Here is a 22,119-nt window from a genome sequence, read left to right as displayed (position 1 = left end):
ATTTGTGTGCGACTCATCATTTCAGAAAGGCTTGAATAAACTCCACCACAAATATATCAAATAAACTTACTTGGTATTTTTGACTAATGAGCTGTATTTATCCGTGTCTGTTTCTATCACTGACGGCTGTTTATCTGTCGTAACGCATGATGAGAAGCAGACATGCACATGGGAACGGTGGGCGGTGAGAAGCAGCTCATTTGCATTTAAAGCCAAAAAATTATTACACATTTAGGTAGACGTTTGGCGCATTGTATTTTTGAATGCACATTATAAGCTATTTTTATTGACAGCACACAAACTCCAACACAGAGATAAAGTTTGTGTGAATGGAGCCACTCTGAGACACTGAAAACACTTAATTTTAGCTGTGAGTGTGAAATCATCACAGTACTGTGCGTCAGATTACACATTACTATAATTACAATGCAGCCTTTGTGATTCAATTATAGCATTAATTAAACTATTCATAGTTTAAACTGATCACATTTAAATAGTTTAACCTGATTAAACAATATAAGGGGTTCCCAGTAGGGCTGTACGAATTGTTGAAAATATCGAATTGCAATTTTTTTTATTTAATTTTTTTTTATTATTATTATTTTTAAAATTTATTTATTTATTTATTTTATTATTTTTTTTCACAGAGTTTGCGATTTGATTTGCGATTTAAATACTCAAAAACAAACACAGGTCCTTCAAAGTGCTTGAATTACATTTGAAATTAAATTTGTTTATGGTTTTATTTCAACAATTGTACTCAATTGTCAAAAATAGAACGGGAAACATATTTCAGAAACCACATTTGAATTTCACTGTAAATTCAACTCATTTTTATTAAAGTTATTTAAACATGACTTCTTAAAATAATCTACTGTAAATGTTTGTATTCTTTTTAATGTAAATATTGGGCATCATGATAGCGAAGTGGGTAGCATGATCACCTCATAGCAAGAAGGTCGCTGGTTCGAGCCTCGGCTGGGTCAGTTGGCATTTCTGTGTGGAGTTTGCATGTTCTCCCAGTGTTCACGTGGGTTTCCTCCGGGTGCTCCGGTTTCCCCCACATGTCCAAAGACATGCGGTACAGGTGAATTGGGTAAACTAAATTGTTCGTAGTGTATATGTGTGAATGAGTGTGTATGGATGTTTCCCAGTGATGGGTTGCAGCTGGAAGGGCATCAGCTGCGTAAAACATATGCTGTGTATTTCACTGTGGCGACCCCTGATTAATAAAGGGACTAATCCCAAAAGAAAATGAATGAATGTATATATTAAGTGTAAGTTAAATGTTAAAAGTACCGTAAGGACTTTCATGGGCCCACATATGCTGGGTTATGAATTGCAGAAGTGCTTGATTCAAAATAAATGGTGCTTTAAAAAGTCCCTAAAAGTTCTTGAATCTGCTGTTTATGTAAGTGTAAGAACCGTGTATAAATATCATTGTAAGGGTTCTATCGTATACTCGCCAATATCACATTTTACTTTCATTTGGTGCTTTAGGAGTGTTAAATTAGGACCTGGTCAGACAGGTTTAAAATAACATGAAGTCAAGTAGATTAATACACAATTTCAATTTTGTCTGTAACTTAATACTTTGACACACTCATGGACTTTGGACTTTTAGAATGCATATGATCCACTTGTGCTATCATGTTTCTGCATGTTCTTCACACCAACATCAAGCATATTTTACACTGTCTGAATCAGGTATCCACTATATACAGTCATGGAAAAGTTTTTGAAAAGTCATGAAAATTAGTTTAGCAAATATCTGTAAACTTGAATATAGTTTAGTTTACTGCTTCTTTTCTGTCCTTGGCCAAAATAATGGTCTCCAGGGTCTCACATTATAAATGCTGTGTAAGCATTCATTCATTCATTCATTCATTCATTCATTCATTCATTTTCCTTCGGCTTAGTCTCAATTTCAGCGGTGGCACAGCAGGAAAGAAGAACCATGTTTAAACATTATCTAAATAAATCTTACATACAATAGATATAAAAACTAAAAAGAATTGTTGTGAGTTTTATGATATGTTATAATACATTTAAACGTGCATAGTTTTTTATTATTGTTTACCATGTATTCATAGACATTACATTAAACATTAGGTCATAAAAGTTTACTTGAATGTCCCGGTAAAAGTCATGGAAAAATCCCTGTATATAACAGTGTGTGTACCATATAAAAAAGTTAAGTTTGTAAACTAGTGAGAGATTTCAGCCACAGCTTGACCATCTCTTTATATAGTGTGAGGGAGGGATGCTTCAGATTCTTGATAGCGTTTGATTGGACAGAAGCTGGAGTGCAGAGTGATGTCATGTTTTGAATGTCTTCATTCATAGTCAAATGAATCAGTTGTCATTAACAAATTGTTTGAGTGAATGATCCAGTAAATCACTCATTAAGACTATATGCCACCTGCTGGCAGTTCAGTGTCATTTATTTGTTCATGACAGGCCTAAACCACCCAAAAGGAGCACAAAAACCCTCAGAAATATTTATTGGCATCGAAAACATATCAGCAGATATAATTTTTGTTTTTGTCAATAACCCACACTCCTAGGCTACACCCATAGATGTATAAGCTCTTGACGCTGTAATACAACTGTTGCCTGTGTGCTTTAACAGCTTTATGGGACAGTGGTGAAGAGAAGCCACTGTTAAAAATGTCACATGACGTCTGAGATGTGCTTTTGCCAGAAGGCATGTGGGAGACTGTAAAGCCAGCTGGAAGAAGGTTTGGCTCTCTGGCCATCGGACTAAACGCCATATTTGGCATGTGCATCATCAGAAATGCACCATCTCCACTGTGCAGGACTCGGTTATGGACCGGGGATGGATCCCTGGGGCTCTGGGCTGCCAGACGCCTCTGAAAACCTCAGGACATACAGCCTGAGACTGCCAAACAAAGCTGACCACCAGGGCCTCACAAAGGGGAAGACATGGCCAGGAGAATAGCAGTAGCCAGATGTGCAACACTTGAATTGTCAATAGCATCTGTAATATTTGGAGAAAGTCGTCTTTTAATGTCTCCTACTGAGAATATTTCATCAGAATTCAGGGATATTTTAAATGGCTGTCAGAGTGCGATTTTATTTAGTGCTGGATCTCAGTTAACTGATTGTATTTGCTAACTCAGTGCTGATATAGCTGGTGTGATATTTTGCTAATATTGCAATGGATGTGTAGAAATAAATGAGCGTTCATATTTTTGTTTCTGTTGCAGCTGTGTGGGAGTGGATGAAGATGAAGCACCAGATATTGACATCTATCACTGTCCTAACTGTGAAAAAACCCACGGCAAATCCACCTGTAAGCATCTTTACTTAAACTTACATACTGTGAATGAATTAATAGTACAAAAAAGTCGATGGTAACTGACAATGAAATGAGATTGTGATCAATAGTTTGTCTGCTGTTGTGAACAAAAAAAAAAAAATCTAATTTTCTACCAAAACAGTAATCGTTTTCATTATTACGATACTACATTGATTTTTGAGCACTAAATTTTCATTTCTCAAGGCTCATGTGACATCAAAGTCTGTATCACTCACTCATTCACTTTCCTTCAGCTTAGTTTCTGATTTTTCAAGGGCTGCCACAGTGGAATGAACTGCCAATTGCTCTTTCATATTTTTTAGGCACCTTTAAACAGCATCATAATTTACATTTAAAAAATATTGTCAAATTGAAAACACTACATTTTCACAGTTTTTACTGTATGTACTTTTTATCTGTTGCATAGTTTCAAATTCATTATTATTTCATTCATTATTTTCAGTCTGATAATTCGGACAGAAATTAAAACTACCATCAACGACATGTTATATAAGCGGGTTGTTGACGTGATGTTGTATTTTCATGGTCACACATGAGAACAATTTAAATAGTTCTGTCATCATTTAAAATGCAGGAAATGGTGAAACACTTCACTGTCTTCATGAATGTTTTGTTATAAAACTGCCGTGTTATTACATTATTACATACTTTTTCTGTTTGTTTTTGTCAAAGAATTTTTTATTTTATTTTTTTACATGTTTAACTTTTTAGGAAACACTATAAAACGTGTTGTCTTTTGGTGTGACGTCTAACAAGTCTGAGAATTTTTTTTAAATAATTTCATTTACAAAATAAAAGACAATGTATGAAGATATATTTGATAAAATACAAATGTTGTTTTTAAAGAAGCATGCTTTGTGAACACTTACCCTGTCTGTCGGTGCTCTAGACTTGCCGTGTTTTAACTGCTGTGTTATTACATTACATATTTTTTCTGTAAGTTTTTGTCAAAGAATTTTTTTTTTTTTACATATTTAACTTTTTAGGAAACACTTTATTATGTGTTGTTTTTTGGTGTGACGTCTGACAAGTCAGAGTTTTTTTTTTTATTCATATACAATAAATAGCAATGTATGAAGATATGTAAAACAATGAATATAAATTGTTCACGCTAATCAAGCATCACACCATAGGACATATCCTGGTACAGTTTAGTATAAAGCAAAAAAATAACAGTGAAAGTATAAAGTTAGGAAAGCCTTATATTTTCTCAAACATCAGACTTCAAACTACAAAAAAAGAACAATTTGTTCCTCAAAAATCATGTTTTAAAAACTGCCTATTTGTCAGCTACCCATGTACAGTATTGCCTGATGGTATCCATTTGTTATTTCAAACTAGTAATTAAAACAAACAGTATATGATTGCTAATCTAGATTTAAGTCATTGATCCCTTTAAAAACTGTCCTAGAAAATAAAATATTATAAATAAAATAATGTCCAAGAATTGCAGCTTTCTTTAAGTCTTCTAATATTTGTTCACATATAAGGTTAAATATGATTATTTATTTATTTTTTTTTTACAAAACTATTAGTGTTTCTTTCTTATTTCTAAACCAAACAAAACTGGTAATCATACATTTTTACCATGATTTAATGAAGAGACTCACTAAAATTCCATTCAGTATTACAATAGTTTATATACCAAACAGTCTTGTTTAGAACAGAGATGCCCAAACTAGGGCCGGCGGGCCAAAGTTGGCCCATGGTAACCTTTAATTTGGCCCACCATCCCATCTGAGAAAAGAGGAAGAATGATGGGAAGGGTTGGAGTGAATGCCTTTAACAGAGTCCGTCATTTCTAATTTAATGTAACCTTTTTGGTTTGTTTTATTATTGAGCTTTACAAAAAAGCAAACTGAAATAAAATGTTTCCGTTACATGTTTTTTAAATGAATTCGATGGAATTTAAATATTTTGATGGTCCCTTTATTGAATTTAAGTTACATTGCAACTAATTTTCTTTAGATTATAAGCAGACTGTTAGTTTTGGGTTAGGGTTAGTGTAAGTTGACATATACTTGTTTCTTATAGTCAGTTAAATCTGTTGAAGGAGCAGCATCAACAAATATTGAGCAGACAGTCTACTAATACTTAAATGGACCATCAAAATAAAGTGTTTTTTTTATTTATTAAATAAATTCAGAAAATACCCATGGCAAATTTAATATAACAGAGTTTGGTATAATTACTTCTGTCAAGTTTGGTTTTTGACCCTTCAAAAGAAAACGTTTGGGCACCTCTGGTTTAGAACATATTTAAAGCAGGAATCATGTAATGACACACTGACACAAATGATTACAGTTCAACCCCAAAACTTAAATCTTTATACATTGCCACTATTCTAGACTCATTCTAGGCTCTAACTTCTCAAATCATTTATTCATTTTACCGTATTTTAAATAATTTTTAAACATTTAAAACACAGTAAAATGTATTATAATTGCTTATTCAGATATTTTACAAATCAGAATAATAATGTTGGATTTTATTTTTACACAATTGCACTGTGATCATTTACATAAAATTATATCAAATATTAAAGTAAACGTATGTATTTAATCTGCTTTCTATGTACAGTTGCAATCAGAATTATTAACCCCCCTTTGAATTTTTTCATATATCCCAAATTATATTTAACAGAGCAAGGAAATTTTCACAGTATGTCTGATAATGTTTTGTCTTCTGGAGAAAACCTTGTTTGTTTTATTTCGGCTAGAATAAAATCTTTTTTTTTTTTTTTTTTTAAAACATTGTAAGGTCAAAATTGTTAGCCTCTTTAAGCTGTATTTGTTTCGAGAGTCTACAGAACAAACCATTGTTATATAATAACTTGCCTAATTACCCTCAACTGCCTATTTAACCTAATTAACCTAGTTAAGCATTTAAATGTCACTTTAAGCTGTATAAAAGTGTCTTGAAAAATATCTAGTCAAATATTATGTCTGTCATCATGACAAAGATAAAATAAATCAGTGATTAAAAAATGAGTTATTAAAACTATTGTGTTTAGAAATGTGTTGGAACAAATCTTCTCTCCATGAAACAGAAATTGGGGAAAAAATAAACAGGGGGGTGATAATTAATAAATAATTCTGACTTCAACTCTATATAAAATGATTTAGATGTTGTTTTGATCTCTTCTTGAACCCTCACACGAACCCATTCGCTTATTTATGACTTTGCTTTTGCAGTTTGCAAAATGTTTTCTTTATTTAGCGCATTATAGTTCGTTTTATTATTATTAAGTTATGTATTGTGGTCACTGTGTCTGACTATAATTTGGCGGCTTTCATCTGTTTGTCATTTTAACAGTGAAAAAGAAAAAGAGCTGGAATAAGCATGACACGGGGCAGAGCGGAGACGTCAGACCAGTTCAGAACGGCAGTCAGGTGTTCATAAAAGAGCTACGCAGCAGAACATTCCCCAGGTAATAAACACCTGCATTCATGCACATCTCTGCTCAGGGTGACGCATTTAAAGGGCCAGCGCTCTCAATAATCTCCTGCAGTTCACATCAGTGTCCAGAAGATGGCGCTCTATGATCAGCTTTGATAATGGCCTGAACTTTTTAGTGTGTATCTTGGAAAAAGTTTGTAGCCTAGGGTTTGTAAATGAATCTGATCTGGAGCTTTTTTTGCTGTAGTAATTTTTTGTCAAAATGAATTGCTGTATGAATGACTCATAAGAAGCACTCTAAATGCTTTATGAGAATGATTTATGAATTTTAGCATGATAATGTTAATGTTTAAGTAACTAATAAATTTAATGAAAAAGCATAGCCTTCATCAGGGTGCGAATTATACATTGACGATCAGGGGGGTCAGATTTTACAGTTATATTCAGTAATATGCTTTAGTGAACCAAATTTATATATTTAATTCAATTACATCTGATTTATTAATAATTATTTTTTATTATGTTTTCAGTGTTTTGAGGGGTATTGAGTGGCTCTCAATGACATTTGTGACAGGTTTGCTTTTCCTGCACTGATTAATGGATGACCATGAAAGACTGCTCGTATTTTTTATTCTACTGTTTTACTCTCATGTGCGAGACAGTGGATGATAAAATACAAGCGCCTTTTTTAAAGAAACATGCTTTGTGAACACTTACTCTGTCTGTCGGTGCTATAAATTTGCCAATTTTAAACCGATTTATTCATATTTTTGGCGCAAACATTCATTCACAATGGTATGAACCATTATAGGGATGAGCAAATGTATTTTAGAGTTATCATTCCTTCATTCATTCATTTTCTTTTCGGCTTAGTCCCTTTAATAATTTGGGGTCGCCACAGCGGAATGAACCGCCAATTTATCCAGCATATGTTTTACACAGCGGATGTCCTTCTAGCTGATAGAAGTTATCCATTATTTTAATTATTAATTTTGTTTGAAATACAGATCACAGCAAACTATTTCTTAATTATTAAAGGGCAGACCCCTCATACATCTTGTATTGATGTCCTTCAGGGGGGATTAAGCATTATTTAGCGGGGTCAGCCCCCTCAACCCCTCCTGTAATTCACATCTTGGCCTGTGTTTTGTGTGTTACAGATTATTATGCTACCGTTTTGATAGCATTTGTCAGCTTCATACATACAATATTATGATAAACATTGCATTTGTCTGACTGAATGTGGACTCCATGGTTTAAGTGCTGTCGATGCAGTGTTGCCAGGTATTGCTATGAAAAATGTACAAAAGCACCTGCAAAATGTAACTTTCAACAAAAAACTTCATCTTTCCAATTTATTAATATCCTCCTAATTACTTTATCAATGCTATAAGTTAAAGGGATGGTTCATCTAAAACTTGTCATCATTTACTCACTCTTCACTCGTGTAAGCGTTTTTGACTTTCTTTTATCTGCTGAACATAAATGAAGATATTTAGAAAAATGTTGAAAGCCTGTAACCATCGACACCTAAAGTATTTAAATTTTTGTTTTTACAATAGAAGTCAATGGTTACAGGTTTCTTTATTTAATTTGATGTTATTAGTTTAATTCTGTTTTTATTGAAACATATTAGTCAGAGAGCCGCAGCACCAAATACAAAGAATCAGAATCCAATCTAGCAGCAGAACACAATTAGCTCACATTTTCTTTCTCTCTGAATTAAGCAATACAATAACATATTCCTGCATTAAGAAGGAAAAAAAAACACACACACCAAAAAAATAAATACATAAATAATAATACTAAGACAGGTAAAATAACATTATAGATAAAAGTAACACAAAATAGGCTTTACAGCGATACAGAAAAATATATAAATACAAATATGCAAAAGTACAGCAGTAGAAAATAAATAAATTAAAAGTTTATTATTTATTTAAAATATATCATTTTAATTTATTTTTTTAAATATTTAAATTAATTTTATATTTATATTTAAAACTGTATTTATTTAACAGGAAAAGGAAACTTGTAAAGGTATTGAACCACTTGAGGGTAAGGGAAAATGTTGAGTTAATTTTCATGTTTGGGTGAACTATCTCTTAGTAGTAAAAGGAAGTCCAGTGATGCTTATAATTACGATATCTGGCAACTCGGAGCCACAAGCTCTTTCACTCAGCCTCGCTATATTCAGTAAAAAGATTTATTCATTCATTTTCTTTTCGGCTTAGTCTCTTTATTAATCTGGGGTCACCACAGCCGAATGAACCGCCAACTTATCTAGCATATGTTTTACGCAGCGGAAACCCTTCCAGCCACAACCTATCACTGGGAAACACCCATACACTCTCATTCACACACAAACACTACAGACAATTTTAGCCTACCCAATTCACCTAGCGCGCAATTCTTTGGACTTGTGGGGGAAACCGGAGCACCCGGAGGAAACACACACGAACACGGGGAGAACATGCATTCTCCACACAGAAATGCTTGAACCAGCGACCTTCTTGCTGTGAGGCGATTGTGCTACCTACTGCGCCACCGTGACGCCCTGAAAATATTTAAAGGTGTTTGAAAAAAATGTTAAACATAAAAAATGTACCATGTAACACCATGTTTTCCACTGCAGTTCAGAAGATGTGGTGGTCAAACTGTCTGGAAGTCAGCTGACATTGGAGTACCTTGAGGAAAATGGCTTCAACGAGCCAATTCTCATCCAGAAGAAAGACGGTTTGGGGATGGCCATGCCCGCACCCACGTTTTACGTCAGTGATGTGGAAAACTATGTTGGTGAGTTGACTTAAATGCATTTAAACAAACATACAGCGCTGATAGTTGTTGTTCTGATTGTTTTCTGCTGTTTTAGGGCCTGATGTTCTTGTGGATGTTGTTGATGTCACCAAACAGACAGACAGCAAGATGAAGTTAAAAGAGTTTGTTGATTATTACTACAGCACAAACAGAAAGAAAGTATTAAATGTGATCAACTTGGAGTTTTCAGATGCAAGGTAAGTCATGCTTTTACTGTAGGAGCCAGGTTCCAGTCACTTTGGTCTTTTATCTTACTAATTTGACTTTTGCCTCACATTTACAAGCTTTACATCTCATAATTTACACTCTTTGCATAGAATTCTTAGTTTATATCTTGTAAAATCTGACTTTTTTTCTCAATACTGGGCTCATATATCTTTAATGTGATTTTTTTAAAATTGTTTTATTTTTCACATTTCAGACTTTTTTTTCATAATTCTGATTTTATATCTCAACATTCAGACAATTTTTTTCTTTTTTCACTTTCACTTTCTTTCAAAATTCACTTTTTTCCTAATTCTGTGTTTACATCTAACAGTTCAGATTTCTTTTCCTAATTCTGTGTTTATATCTCACAGTTCAGATATTTTCTTAGTTAAAAGGTGTAAATACTTAATTGTGAGTTTGTAGCTCAAAACTGCAAGACAAAAACAAACCTGAGAGAAAAAATTTAGAATACCAGCCTGATCTCACGAGAAAAAATAACGATTTTACGTTTTGTCAGTGTAGTGGCTAATTCGTATTCAGTTCAGTCATACTAAAATGTATCATTTTTTTAAAAAGAAGGCGTGGCAACAAACTCCACCCCTAAACCCAACGGTCACTGGAGGATAACCAAATCATACGAATGAGATCGTATAAATTAATACGAATTAGCCACTAAATCAAAAAGGTACAAATTGCCGCAAGCATTGAAGACAAAATTCCAAATTATAACAAAAAAGAAGGAAACAAGCTTATGTACCGTGCAAAGTTGGACATTGTTGTTAAACAAATAACTTAAAATTCAATTAAAAATAAATTTAATGTAACATTTCTGAAGTCTGTGAAAAACTGTGAAAATGAATGTTTCTGGTACTAGTTTCGACAGCAAGATGGAAAACACAGATGCACAACCATTTCAAGCATCTTTAGGGACCGAGCACCGAAACGGTGCGTAGGCCCTATTGGAATTGCTCCGTTTATTCTTCTTCTTCTTCTTCTTCTTCTTCTTCTTCTTCTTCTTCTTCTTCTTCTTCTTCTTCTTCCGCGGAATGAATCGCGGTTTTGAGGGGCTAAACATGCCCGAAAACTCACGCAACTTTGCACACGCCTCAGAAGTGGCGAAAATTTACGTTTGTTAAGGGCGTCGGAAGTGGGCGTGGCAAAATGACTCGACAGCGCCACCTAGAAAAATTAAACGGACGAGCCCCCGATCCACGAATCACGCACATGCACGAAAATTAGCACACACCTCAAACATGCCAAAACATACGAAAAAGTCTCTTGGAGCCATATCTCAAACCCAACAGGAAGTCGGATATTTTTAACTTCCTGCTGCGAAAAAGTGGCGTTTCCAGGCGTTGTATTTTAACGAACTCCTCCTAGGGATTTTATCCGATCGACACCAAAATTGGGTTTTGTCATCTAAAGGCCTTGGCGATGTTAAATTGCGAAGCTTTAGAGTTTTCATCGATGGGCGTGTCCGTGGCGGCCTCGCAAACTTTGACGATTCGCCACAAAAGAGGAAGTCGTTATAACTCAGGCATGCATTATCTGATCTGCCTCAAAATTCACACGCTTGATAAGCGTCCTGACCTGAACACATTTACATGCCAATATCCAGATATAGTTATAGCGCCACCTGCTGGCCACAGGAAATGACATGATTTACAGAGTTACAAGATCCTCCCACAAATTTTATCGTATCAACACCAAAATTGAGTGGTGTTATCTGAAAGCTCTAGCGATGATATATTGTGAAGATCTAGAATTTTCGCAGAGGGGCGTGTCCATGGCGGTATGACAAACCTCAACGCTTCGCCATGGAACAGGAAGTCCTTATAACACAACCACACAATGTCCGATCAGCCTGAAACTTCACATGGTTGATAAACGTCATCTCGTGAACACATCCACATAACAATATTGAAGTGGGCGTGGCAAAATGACTCGACAGCGCCACCTAGAAAAATTAAACGGACGAGCCCCCGATCTACGAATCACGCACATGCACGAAAATTGGCACACACCTCAAACATGGCAAAAAATATGAAAAAGTCTCTTGGAGCCATATCTCAAACCCAACAGGAAGTCGGAAATTTTTAACTTCCTGTGGCGAAAAAGTGGCGCTTTTGCCATTTTCAGACGTTGTATTTTAACGAACTCCTCCTAGGGATTTTATCTGATAAACACCAAAATTGGGTTTTGTCATCTTAAAGCCTTGGTGATGTTACATTGCGAAGCTTTAGAGTTTTCATCGATGGGCGTGTCCGTGGCGGCCTCGCAAACTTTGATGATTCGCCACAAAACAGGAAGTCTTTATAACTCTGGCATGCATTATCAGATCTGCCTCAAAATTCACACATTTAATAACAGTCCTGACCTGATCAGGTTTACGTGCCGATATCCAGTTACAGTTATAGCGCCACCTGCTGGCCACAGGAAATGACATGTTTGACACTAACAAACTCCTCCCACAAACTTTCCCGTATCAGCACCAAAATAGAGTGGTGTCATCTGAAAGCTCTAGCGATGATATATTGTAAAGATCTAGAGTTTTTGCAGAGGGGCGTGTCTGTGGTGGCATGACAAACCTCAACGCTTCGCCATGAAACAGGAATTTCTTATAACTCAACCACACAATGTCTGATCTGCCTGAAACTTCACATGATTGATAAAAGTCCTCTCCTGAACACATCTACATAACAATACTGAGTCAGTCATAGCGCCACCTGCTGGCAGAATGTAGTTTGTCTTAAAACACAATCTCCACACAATCTCTGATCTGCCTGAAACTTCACATGGTTGATAAAAGTCTGCTCCTGAACACATCCACATAACAATATTGAGTCAGTCATAACGCCACCTGCTGGCAGAAGGTAGTTTGGCTTATAAGTCAGCCACACAATGTCCCATGTGCCTGAAACTACACATGGTTGATAAGATTCCTCTCCGGAAGACATCTACATGCCAATCTTAAGTCACAGTTATAGCGCCACCTGCTGACAGGAGGAAGTTTGGCATAAATCTGTGATTTTCTTAGATTTTTTTTTATATATCGGCTTAAATTATTATTGTTCGCTGTTCTCTGTCATCGTAAGGTCACCGGGCGGCGGTGAGCCCGGGTGCGAGGTCCCTTTCATCGCTGCTTGCAGCTTTAATTTTGTTTGTATTGTTTATAACAGAATTAAGCATAAACATTTAAAGAAATGTTAAGAAATAAAGCTGCACAATATATCGTTTCAGCATCGATATTGCAACGTGTGCTTTCGCAGTAGTCATATTGCAATGAGATGCAATGCTGAGTTGACTTTGCAGTGTAACTTTTACATTTACCTATATAAAACAATAAGCATGCACAGATTATTTCACTTTCATGTTTTCTTTGTTGCATTTATCTATGATTGTAGTTTGTTTATTACAAGTTATGGATGATTCACTCCCCTACTGAATCATCCCAGTCAATCAAGATTAATACATTAGGTAACACTTTAGGGACCAATCCTCTCTATTAACTAGTTGCTTATTATTAGCATGTATGTTATTGAGATATTGGATGCTTATTAGTACTACATATACATCCCTAATCCTACCCAATGCTTTAACTACCTTAATAACTATTAATAAGGAGCAAATTATAAGTTTATTGATCCAAAAGTCAAAATGGTTTGCCAAGAGTGAGAACTGAACCTTAAAATAAAATGACCAAAAATGATTTTCAAGTGTACCAAAGTATATTGCAGAATAACAAAATATTGCAATGTCAGATTTTTCCAATAACGTGCAGCGCTATTAAGAAACTCAACTGTGGATGCCATGAAAGTGTTTTTATAAGGGCATCATTTAATGCAGAGATATTCACCAATCTGTTCTTTATCTCTACAGAATGGCCAATATTGTCGAGAGTCCGCAGATAGTTCGGAAGTTATCCTGGGTGGAAAACTACTGGCCTGACGATGCGCTGTTGGGGAAGCCCAAAGTGTCCAAATACTGTCTCATCTGTGTGAAAGACAGCTATACAGACTTCCACATCGAGTGTGGAGGAGCCTCTGTGTGGTATCACGTACTCAAGGTCACTCCTTCATGTCATTTCTCAACATTACTGCTCAATATGGCTAAGCCAAAAAAATCTATTCACAATTTTTAAATGTATATTTTAATGTTGTTGAAGCTTACCATCATTTCTAATATGGAAGAAGTGTTGTATTATTTATTATGATTATTAATTGTAGTTTAATCATATTTTTTCAGTGTTCAGTGAATAAAAATGTGTATATTGCAATGATCACCTAATATTCATAAAAACATTGTGTTCTGCTGTTGTCTTGAATACGTTATTTTGATTGGAACGTTATTGTGTTCTGTGCTCAGATATCATTATAATGATGTTCAGTTTGATATTAAATGTGTGTGTTATATAGGGAGAGAAAATCTTCTTCCTGATCAAGCCCACGTCTGCCAACCTTTCCCTGTATGAGCGCTGGAGATCCTCCTCCAACCACAGCGAGATGTTTTTTGCTGACCAAGTAGACAAATGTTACAAGTGCACACTCAAACAAGGGCAAACTCTATTCATTCCTTCAGGTGAGACTTCGGGGTGCCGATAATTCAATAAAGATGACTCCATGAAGCCTGTAGAATATAATTTGTCTTTTGTTTTGTTTAACTGCAGGATGGATCAATGCAATACTCACTCCTGTAGACTGCTTAGCCTTCTCTGGGCATTTTGTCCACAGTTTAAGCGTGGAGATGCAAATGAGGTCAGTGATCTGCTCTTTTTTTCAATTTATATGTCTAAAATCACAAAGTTAAACAAATTATAAATGCCTTTCAGTTAGTTAAATCTGATTAAAATTGTCCAATAATAAATCCAGTATTCTTTGATTATTTTATATATTTTTTTCAATGCATACTGTAATTCTTATGAAACATTTTAGAGACAACTTGGATTTTTTTTTGCATATTTGCAGTTTATTGTTTTGTTTAATTATTGTATTTCTTACAAATTTAAAAGTATTTTTTCTAGACATATTAATATTAATTTGGTGGAATAACCCTGATTATTAATCAAAACAAATAAAATTAACAATAATCATTTTCAAAAAATAAAATGTAAAAAAGTTGGTATTACAAAGGTCTAATAAATCCATTCAAGCATCAAACTTTCCCTATTCTATTTGCACTTTCAAGCCTCTCAAGCAATGAAATAAGGGGAAGTCAAAAGCATATGCTTAGCCTCCTAAAGTGCATTTCTCACATGCATGAGACCACGATTTCCTCTCAAGGCGCACTTTTCAGTAATCCTGTCTTTGCTTCTCCACTCAGAGCATATGAGGTGGAAAAAAGACTCAAAGTTGCCAGCCTCACTCCATTTTCAAACTTCGAAACAGCATGTTGGTATGTGGGGAAATACTACCTGGAGCAGTTTAAAGGTGAGTGTTGAACATTAACTGGAGATGGATATCAATATTTATCTGAAAATTTATCTACAACACAGTAATAAACCAGCTAGAATATATATTATATTATTATTATGTTTATATATTATTATTTAAAACTTGTACATTAGTTGTAAAACACATCAAAAACTTTTATTTTCAAGGGATACATTTATGCTTTTTACATTTTGTTTTAATACTGTTTTCACTATGATCCAGAGACACGCGGATCCAATATACTGATACACATTTAATGTATTCCAAACTGTTAAATACACAGACACATCATTATTTATCCAACATTTTTTGCTTTTGACATAACATTTTGTGAATAATTGACACCAGCTGACCTTCTGTTTGCACACTTTATATACACTCACCGGCCACTTTATTAGGTACACCTGTCCAACTAGTTAACACAAATTTTTAATCAGCCGATCACATGGCAGCAATTCAATGCATTTAGGCATGTAGACATGGTCAAGATGATCTGCTGCAGTTCAAACAGAGCATCAGAATGGGGAAGAAAGATTATTTAAGTGACTTTGAACGTGGCATGGTTGTTGGTGCCAGACAGGCTGGTCTGACTATTTCGGAAACTGCTGATCTACTGGGATTTTCATGCACAACCACCTCTAGGGTTTACAGAGAATGGTCCGAAAAAGAGAAAATAACCAGTGAGGGGCAGTTCTGTGGGCGCAAATTCCTTGTGGATGCCAGAGGTCAGAGGAGAATGGCCAGACTGGTTCCAGCTGATAGAAAGGCAACAGTAAAGCAAATCCTGTATAACCAAGGTATGCAGACGGGCATCTCTGAATGCAAAACACTTCGAACCTTGAGGCGGATGGGCTACAGCAGCAGAAGACCTCACCGGGTGCCACTCCTGTCAGCGAAGAACAGAAACTGAGGATAAAATTCGCACAGACTCACCAAAATTGGACAATAGAATATTGGAAAAACATTGTCTGTTCTGATGAGTCTTGATTTTTGCTGCAACATTCGGATGGTCGGGTCAGAATTTGGCGCCAACAACATGAAAGCATGGATCCATCCTGCCTTGTATTAAACGTTCAGGCTGCCGGTGATGGTGTAATGGTGTGGGGGATATTTTTTTGGCACAGTTTGGACCCATTAGTACCAATTGAGCATTGTGTCAATGCCAAAGCCTACCTGAGTATTGTTGCTGACCATGTCATCCCTTTATAACCACAGTGTACCCATCTTCTGATGGCTACTTCCAGCAAGATAACGTTCCATGTCATAAAGCGCGAATCATCTCAGACTGGTTTTTTTCAACTGCGTGATACTATCATGGAGCAAAATCTCTGAGGAATATTTCCAATATCATATTGAAAATGTGCCACGAAAGATTCAGGCAGTTCTAATGGCACAAGGGGGTCCAACACGATACTAGTAAGGTGTACCTAATAAAGTGGCCGGTTAGTGCATATGTGCTTAGAAACCTTTATGTGTTTAAACTGACAAGCCTATAAAATGCCTGGCTAAATTGTGTGTTGTGAAGCTGTAAAAGCACCGCCCTCTTCTGGAGGGGGGTGGGGGTTAGGGGCCCTCATTTACATTTACATAGACACAATACATTTCCCAGAGATGGGTTGCGGCTGGAAGGGCATCCGCTGCGTAAAAACGTGCTGGATAAGTTGGCGGTTTATTCCGCTGTGGCAACCCCAGATTAATAAAGGGACTAAGCCGACAAGAAAATGAATGAATGAAAGACACAATACAACTTTATTTTTTACTTCCACATTAAATGTATAATATAATAAAACTGCATAATATAATAAAAATTATATGACATAATTTGTGCTGAAACTTTTTTGTTACATTTTGGCGACACTTGAGATTTATAATAGATTTTGTAAACAGAACTCTATTTATGATGACATTTAAAATAAATCTAAATATCTATATTAGACAATATTTTTGATCTTGAAAATTAATTATCTGTCCCAAAAAATCATTAATATAATTAAATAAAATGAGTTTAAAAACATTTTTTCTTTTTAAAAATGTGTTTGTAGGATTTGTAGTTTCACAGAAATGACTAAAGTATCAGTTTCACCGCAGGCTTAAATCATTCTCAGCAAAACTCCCCTGTGTGACTCCCCCGAAGTGGCTTCAAAGGTTTCACTTTCCAAAATTACCTTTCCGTCCAGCACAGCAGAAGATTTATCCGTAATAGTGAACTTTGGGACTGGAAATAAAAAGATCTAATGTCATAAGGTAGACTCAAATGGCTTCCTTCTCCTCAGCTTGGTGCGTGATCCTGAAAGGGGCCTGCTGAGCAGATGAGGAGGCTCTGGATAGCCGCTGTATTATTGCAGTCATTAGATCGGTGCATCACAGAGTTCACAGATGATTAGCTTCAAAAGGCAGAATCTCTTGCTCCATTACAACCTGGTGTTTAAACTCCCCTCATCTGGCCTTGGACTGTGTGTTTATATTTCCACCATTTTACCTCGTTACGTTACTTAATTTCGCCAGATTGCTATAGCTCGCTCATTGCAGAGTTGGTCTCCAAGCTATCTGATGCGGGAATCTGCTTTCAAGGTCATCTTTACAAGGGTTCAACTCTCATGTGTGACTTCAGGTAGAGAGAAAAAAAAAGACCTTGGCCTTGGTCCCAGCAGGCCGGCTGGGCCACCGCCAGGCTCCCTCTCCTTTCAATGTTTCAGCTTTCACTTTATGTTCATGTTATTAATTTAAATGCAGTGTGGAATATATTTCCTGTAGTGGCTGTGTATCCAGTCCAATGTAATCAATGTTCAAGCCGGCTCTCGGAAAAGGCACATGACTGTTTTAGTCCCTCTGGATTGAAGTAATCAGTTTGATATATGAATGGCCTTTGTTATTGAACAGTAATGGGTTACGTTGAAAACGTAGTCCCTTTTTATTTCTGGTGTAATGTTTCCCTCCGCCAGTTTCATGCTTTGAGCGTTTCTGACAGGGCAAGCATGATCTTAGGCATTGCTGCTAATGATTTAAGGAAACTTGGACCTTTCACCAATTTGCCTGTTTAGAAAACAGCCCTTTCTAGAGAGGATCTTATGGCTGGTTGAGTGTTTAATCCAGATGGGAATAACGATGCCAAATTTCCTCATCATTTTGCAGGTTTACACAAGGCGAACAAGCAGCCACCTCCTTACTTGGTACACGGTGCCAAAATTGTCAATGGAGCATTCAGATCGTGGACTAAAAAACAGGTATGCCGCACTCACATTAACAAAATGATGTGTGATGTAACTTGCCTGTAACTTGCCTTTATGTCTCTTTCCAAGGCTCTTTTAGAACATGAGGACGAGCTTCCAGAAAACATGAAGCCAGCACAGCTCATTAAAGACCTTGCCAAAGAGATTCGGATTGCAGAGGTGAAACAAGTCGTCAGTGACTCTCAAGTATTACAATCTGATCTTGAGTTTTGTTGCTAGCATCAGGAACACTAATGAGCAAATCCACGCAAATGTCAACCCTGCAATGTTTCAAGCAAAATAGCGAAACCCTTTCTAAGTTTTTTGTGTCAGCTTGTACTTTACAATACTAAAAAATGCTTAAATGTTTTTTTAAAGTGTTCAAACAAATATATTTGATTTACCAAAGTCACAGAAGTGGCAATTTAACATCTGTCACATCCATAATGAAGCTTTTTCCTCATAAATGCAAAAAATGTAAAAATAAAACTAGATCAATCATGTTTGTTCTATAGAGAGTCAACTATTATCCTAGTGATTAGCATTGTTTCTTTTGGCCTGTACAGTTTAATTCAAATAAATTCTATAAAGTATATTGTAAATATACTTTGGTCACATCAATGAAGCATGTTTTATTTTCTTCATATAAAATATTAACAATGTTTACAGATTAGAGATGCAACAATTAATCAGTTTTACTATTAACCGCGCCTTAATTCATCACAAATAATTAATCAGAAAGGCTTTTCCACACGACGTTTCAGCATGGAACAAAACTGCTACAACTAAACAAAGTTATGCCAACTGTGCGCTAGTTTAAAGTTCCGAGCATGTACACCGAGACTAATAACCACGTACACTGGATTAACTGTAACTGAGGCTATTATTACACTTACTTTCAAGCACAAAGAGAGAAATGGATTATTGTTTATTCTTAATAATATTATGTGCTGTATTAATTGGTTACGGAGCAGCAATAAATAACACTGTAAAACAGGGGTCTCAAACTCCAGGCCCCTTTCTTTCCTCTATCCACAACTGATGTCAAATATACAACGAGATTTGGTCCCCCAAAACAAATGTTTTTAAACCACTTTCATTGTTGTGCATATATCCGCTTTTGGTTTTGACCCTCCCCCCCCCATCTACTTAAAGTACTGCACTATATTATACTGTATTTCAGTTTTACTATTGTTTTTTTCCAGGGTGCAGTAAATGTGAATTTTGCCTCTCTTTGTTGTAGTTTTACCTAAAATAATGAAATTGAGAAGAACAATTGCCACTAGATTTCCCCAAACTGCTTTCTACTATTCTCACTATCTGTTAAACTTTTGGTAGAGCAACAATTAGTTGGGACAGAATAATAATAACTATTATTATTATTATTATGATTATTTATATGTCATAGACATATTTTATAGATATAATTATGTCACTTTTTTGTTGTGCTTTAATGTTAAAAACGGCCCTCCCATGAATTGTCAGTCACTGAAATGGCTTCCCGCCAATTTGAGTTTGAGACCCCTGCTGTAAAATAAAATGAGTTTTCATGTGACTAATGCACTACTAGTGTTTGAGATGCATAATGCATAATAATGGTAATAACCGTGATTATTCCTCAGACTATAATCGTACAACCAAAATCTATTATCGATGCATCCGTATTACAGATTGATATTTTTCCGATCCCATAACTCTGGTTAGTTGTTTTGGAAAATATAAACAGATGTTCCAGTATATATACTAGACTTTCAATATGAATTTATGTTTTGGGATTTTACTGCAAATCACATGCATAACGCTGGAATTGCCCTAATGGCTGAAAATATCTGAATTTTGTTTTTGACTCAGAATGCGACAAAAGCCATAAAAAGTGAACCCAGCAACTCAAAGCCCCCGGCAGAGGAACCTCCGTCTGCTCTGTCAGAACCAGAAGAGCCCATGTCCCCTGCCCACGTCTCCAGCCCTTCAGGAGATAAGCCAGCCAGGAAGAAAGTCCCAAAGCCACCCAAAATGCCCAAGGCTCCAAAACCACCGAAGGAACCCAAAATAAAAGAGGGAGGCAAAAAGAAGGCCAAGAAAGTGAAAGAAGGTGTTATACCTGAGAAAAAGCCCTCGAGTCTGGCAGCTCTTGAATCCCATGCAAAGGACATCCTGAACAAGATGGACCAGCCCAAAAAAGTAAAGATTATTTTTTCTCAAGATATTCAGTTATGTTTAAGGTTCTGAAAGGACTTAAACAAGTAAAAATTATCAGGAAAAAAAGATATAGGTGAACATCAGTAGAGCATTATATCAGGAATTATAATTTTAATTATACAGTCATGCAAATGTTTCATGCAAAAAGCAGAAGTTTAAGTCAAAAAAGTCAGAAACGTTAAGGGACATTCTACTAGAAACGTACATTATCTGTCCTTGAAATAAAAACCTAAGTACAGTGAATAAAAAGTATTTCATGCCAAAAAAACAAGTCTAAAATGGACTGGTGGTTGATTTCTTTGAGTTGTTTTGTAGAGCAGTGTTTCTCAACCACATTACTGGAGGGCCACCAACATTGCATGTTTTGGATGTCTTTTTTCTCTGTCTCACCCATTATAGGTTTTTTAGTTTCTACTAATGATCTGCTCGTCTAAATCTGGTGTGTTTGGTTAAGGAGACATGGAAAATGCAGAGCTGGTGGTCCTACAGGAATGTGGTTGAGAAACACTGCTGTAAAGGAATATGTTATTTTACTTAGTTCTCAGATTGTTTTGTTCTTTATTAAAAACACTTTACAAATGTACAAACCATGTCATTGTCCTTGTCCTTATCCCAATGGATTCTACAGCTTTAATAGTTTTGTTATGCTAAAAACGTCAGAAATAGCAAGTTTAAGTTGTTATCATTCACATCAATTGAAATGATAAAAAAATTCTACAAATAAAAAAAAAAAATTCTATTGTCCCCATGTTTCTGTCACATTTGCAGTACATTTAACATAAAAAGGCTATAACTCAGAGGAAGAGACATCATTTGATGGAGGAGAAGCTGATAGTGATCAAGCATGCGTTCTATGGTTGAATTGTATGATGTTATGCTTGTTTTTGTAAGATTATTATATTTATAATATAATATATAATTATATATTATATATTTATAAGATTATTATATTTTTAGGATTATTTGTTAACTCGTCACATTACAATCATTACTTCATCATTAATTTGCCTCTGCTGAAAGCTAAAATCCTCAAACACTGAAACAATAGTTTGTATTTTGTAAGTATTGTTTATAATTTTCTTAGTATTTTTTTATGGAATATTTTTGGGTCAGTGCATTAAAATGATTCCACACTTGCAAAATGACTTTGAATATCTTGTACTTTGTCCAATTTTTCATGTATTATAATAAATGTTTTTGTCTCTCACCATGCAAAGCTGATTAAAACCGGGATGAGTATCATGGAGAAAGAGACGAATAAACCGAATGACGTCAAGAAGTTTGAGATGATCCGAGAGCACAATAAGAACAAGACGGAGTCCAAATGGAAATATAAGGTATGTGTGCTAGGCCAGGGGTTCCCAAACTTTTCAACCCGTGACTCCCAAAATAACAATGCCAGTGACTGGCGATCCCCTCATTCATAAACAGACAAATGTTGGACACACAACAATAGGCCTATATAAACATGAGCATATTGACAGCACAAAAAAGTGCAAGAGTCTAACAAGCATAT

At 35.6% G+C, this 22,119-nt stretch overlaps 1 protein-coding gene across 6 annotated transcripts in view; it reads left to right on the top strand.

The window, feature by feature from the left end:
• Positions 1–22,119, top strand: part of phf2 (PHD finger protein 2) — a 60,090-nt gene that overhangs the window by 12,789 nt on the left and 25,182 nt on the right. For 4 of the 6 annotated variants that reach the window (XR_015501929.1, XM_087272347.1, XM_087272346.1 and 1 more), the window contains 12 exon segments: positions 3,231–3,316; positions 6,659–6,773; positions 9,378–9,538; positions 9,615–9,756; positions 13,646–13,832; positions 14,182–14,344; positions 14,433–14,520; positions 15,086–15,192; positions 18,328–18,419; positions 18,495–18,584; positions 20,256–20,585; positions 21,821–21,940. Coding sequence is in view for 3 of the 6 variants with exons in the window: in XM_087272347.1 (XP_087128473.1) it covers positions 3,231–3,316; positions 6,659–6,773; positions 9,378–9,538; positions 9,615–9,756; positions 13,646–13,832; positions 14,182–14,344; positions 14,433–14,520; positions 15,086–15,192; positions 18,328–18,419; positions 18,495–18,584; positions 20,256–20,585; positions 21,821–21,940 (1,681 nt within the window). In the remaining 3 variants the exon portion in view is untranslated. 6 annotated transcript variants of the gene reach the window in all.

The sequence above is a fragment of the Danio rerio genome, chromosome 11, assembly GCF_052040795.2.
Source record: "Danio rerio strain M-AB ecotype USA chromosome 11, GRCz13ab, whole genome shotgun sequence".
Lineage (NCBI taxonomy): Eukaryota > Metazoa > Chordata > Actinopteri > Cypriniformes > Danionidae > Danio > Danio rerio.
This window is presented reverse-complemented; position numbering and strand designations above follow the sequence as displayed.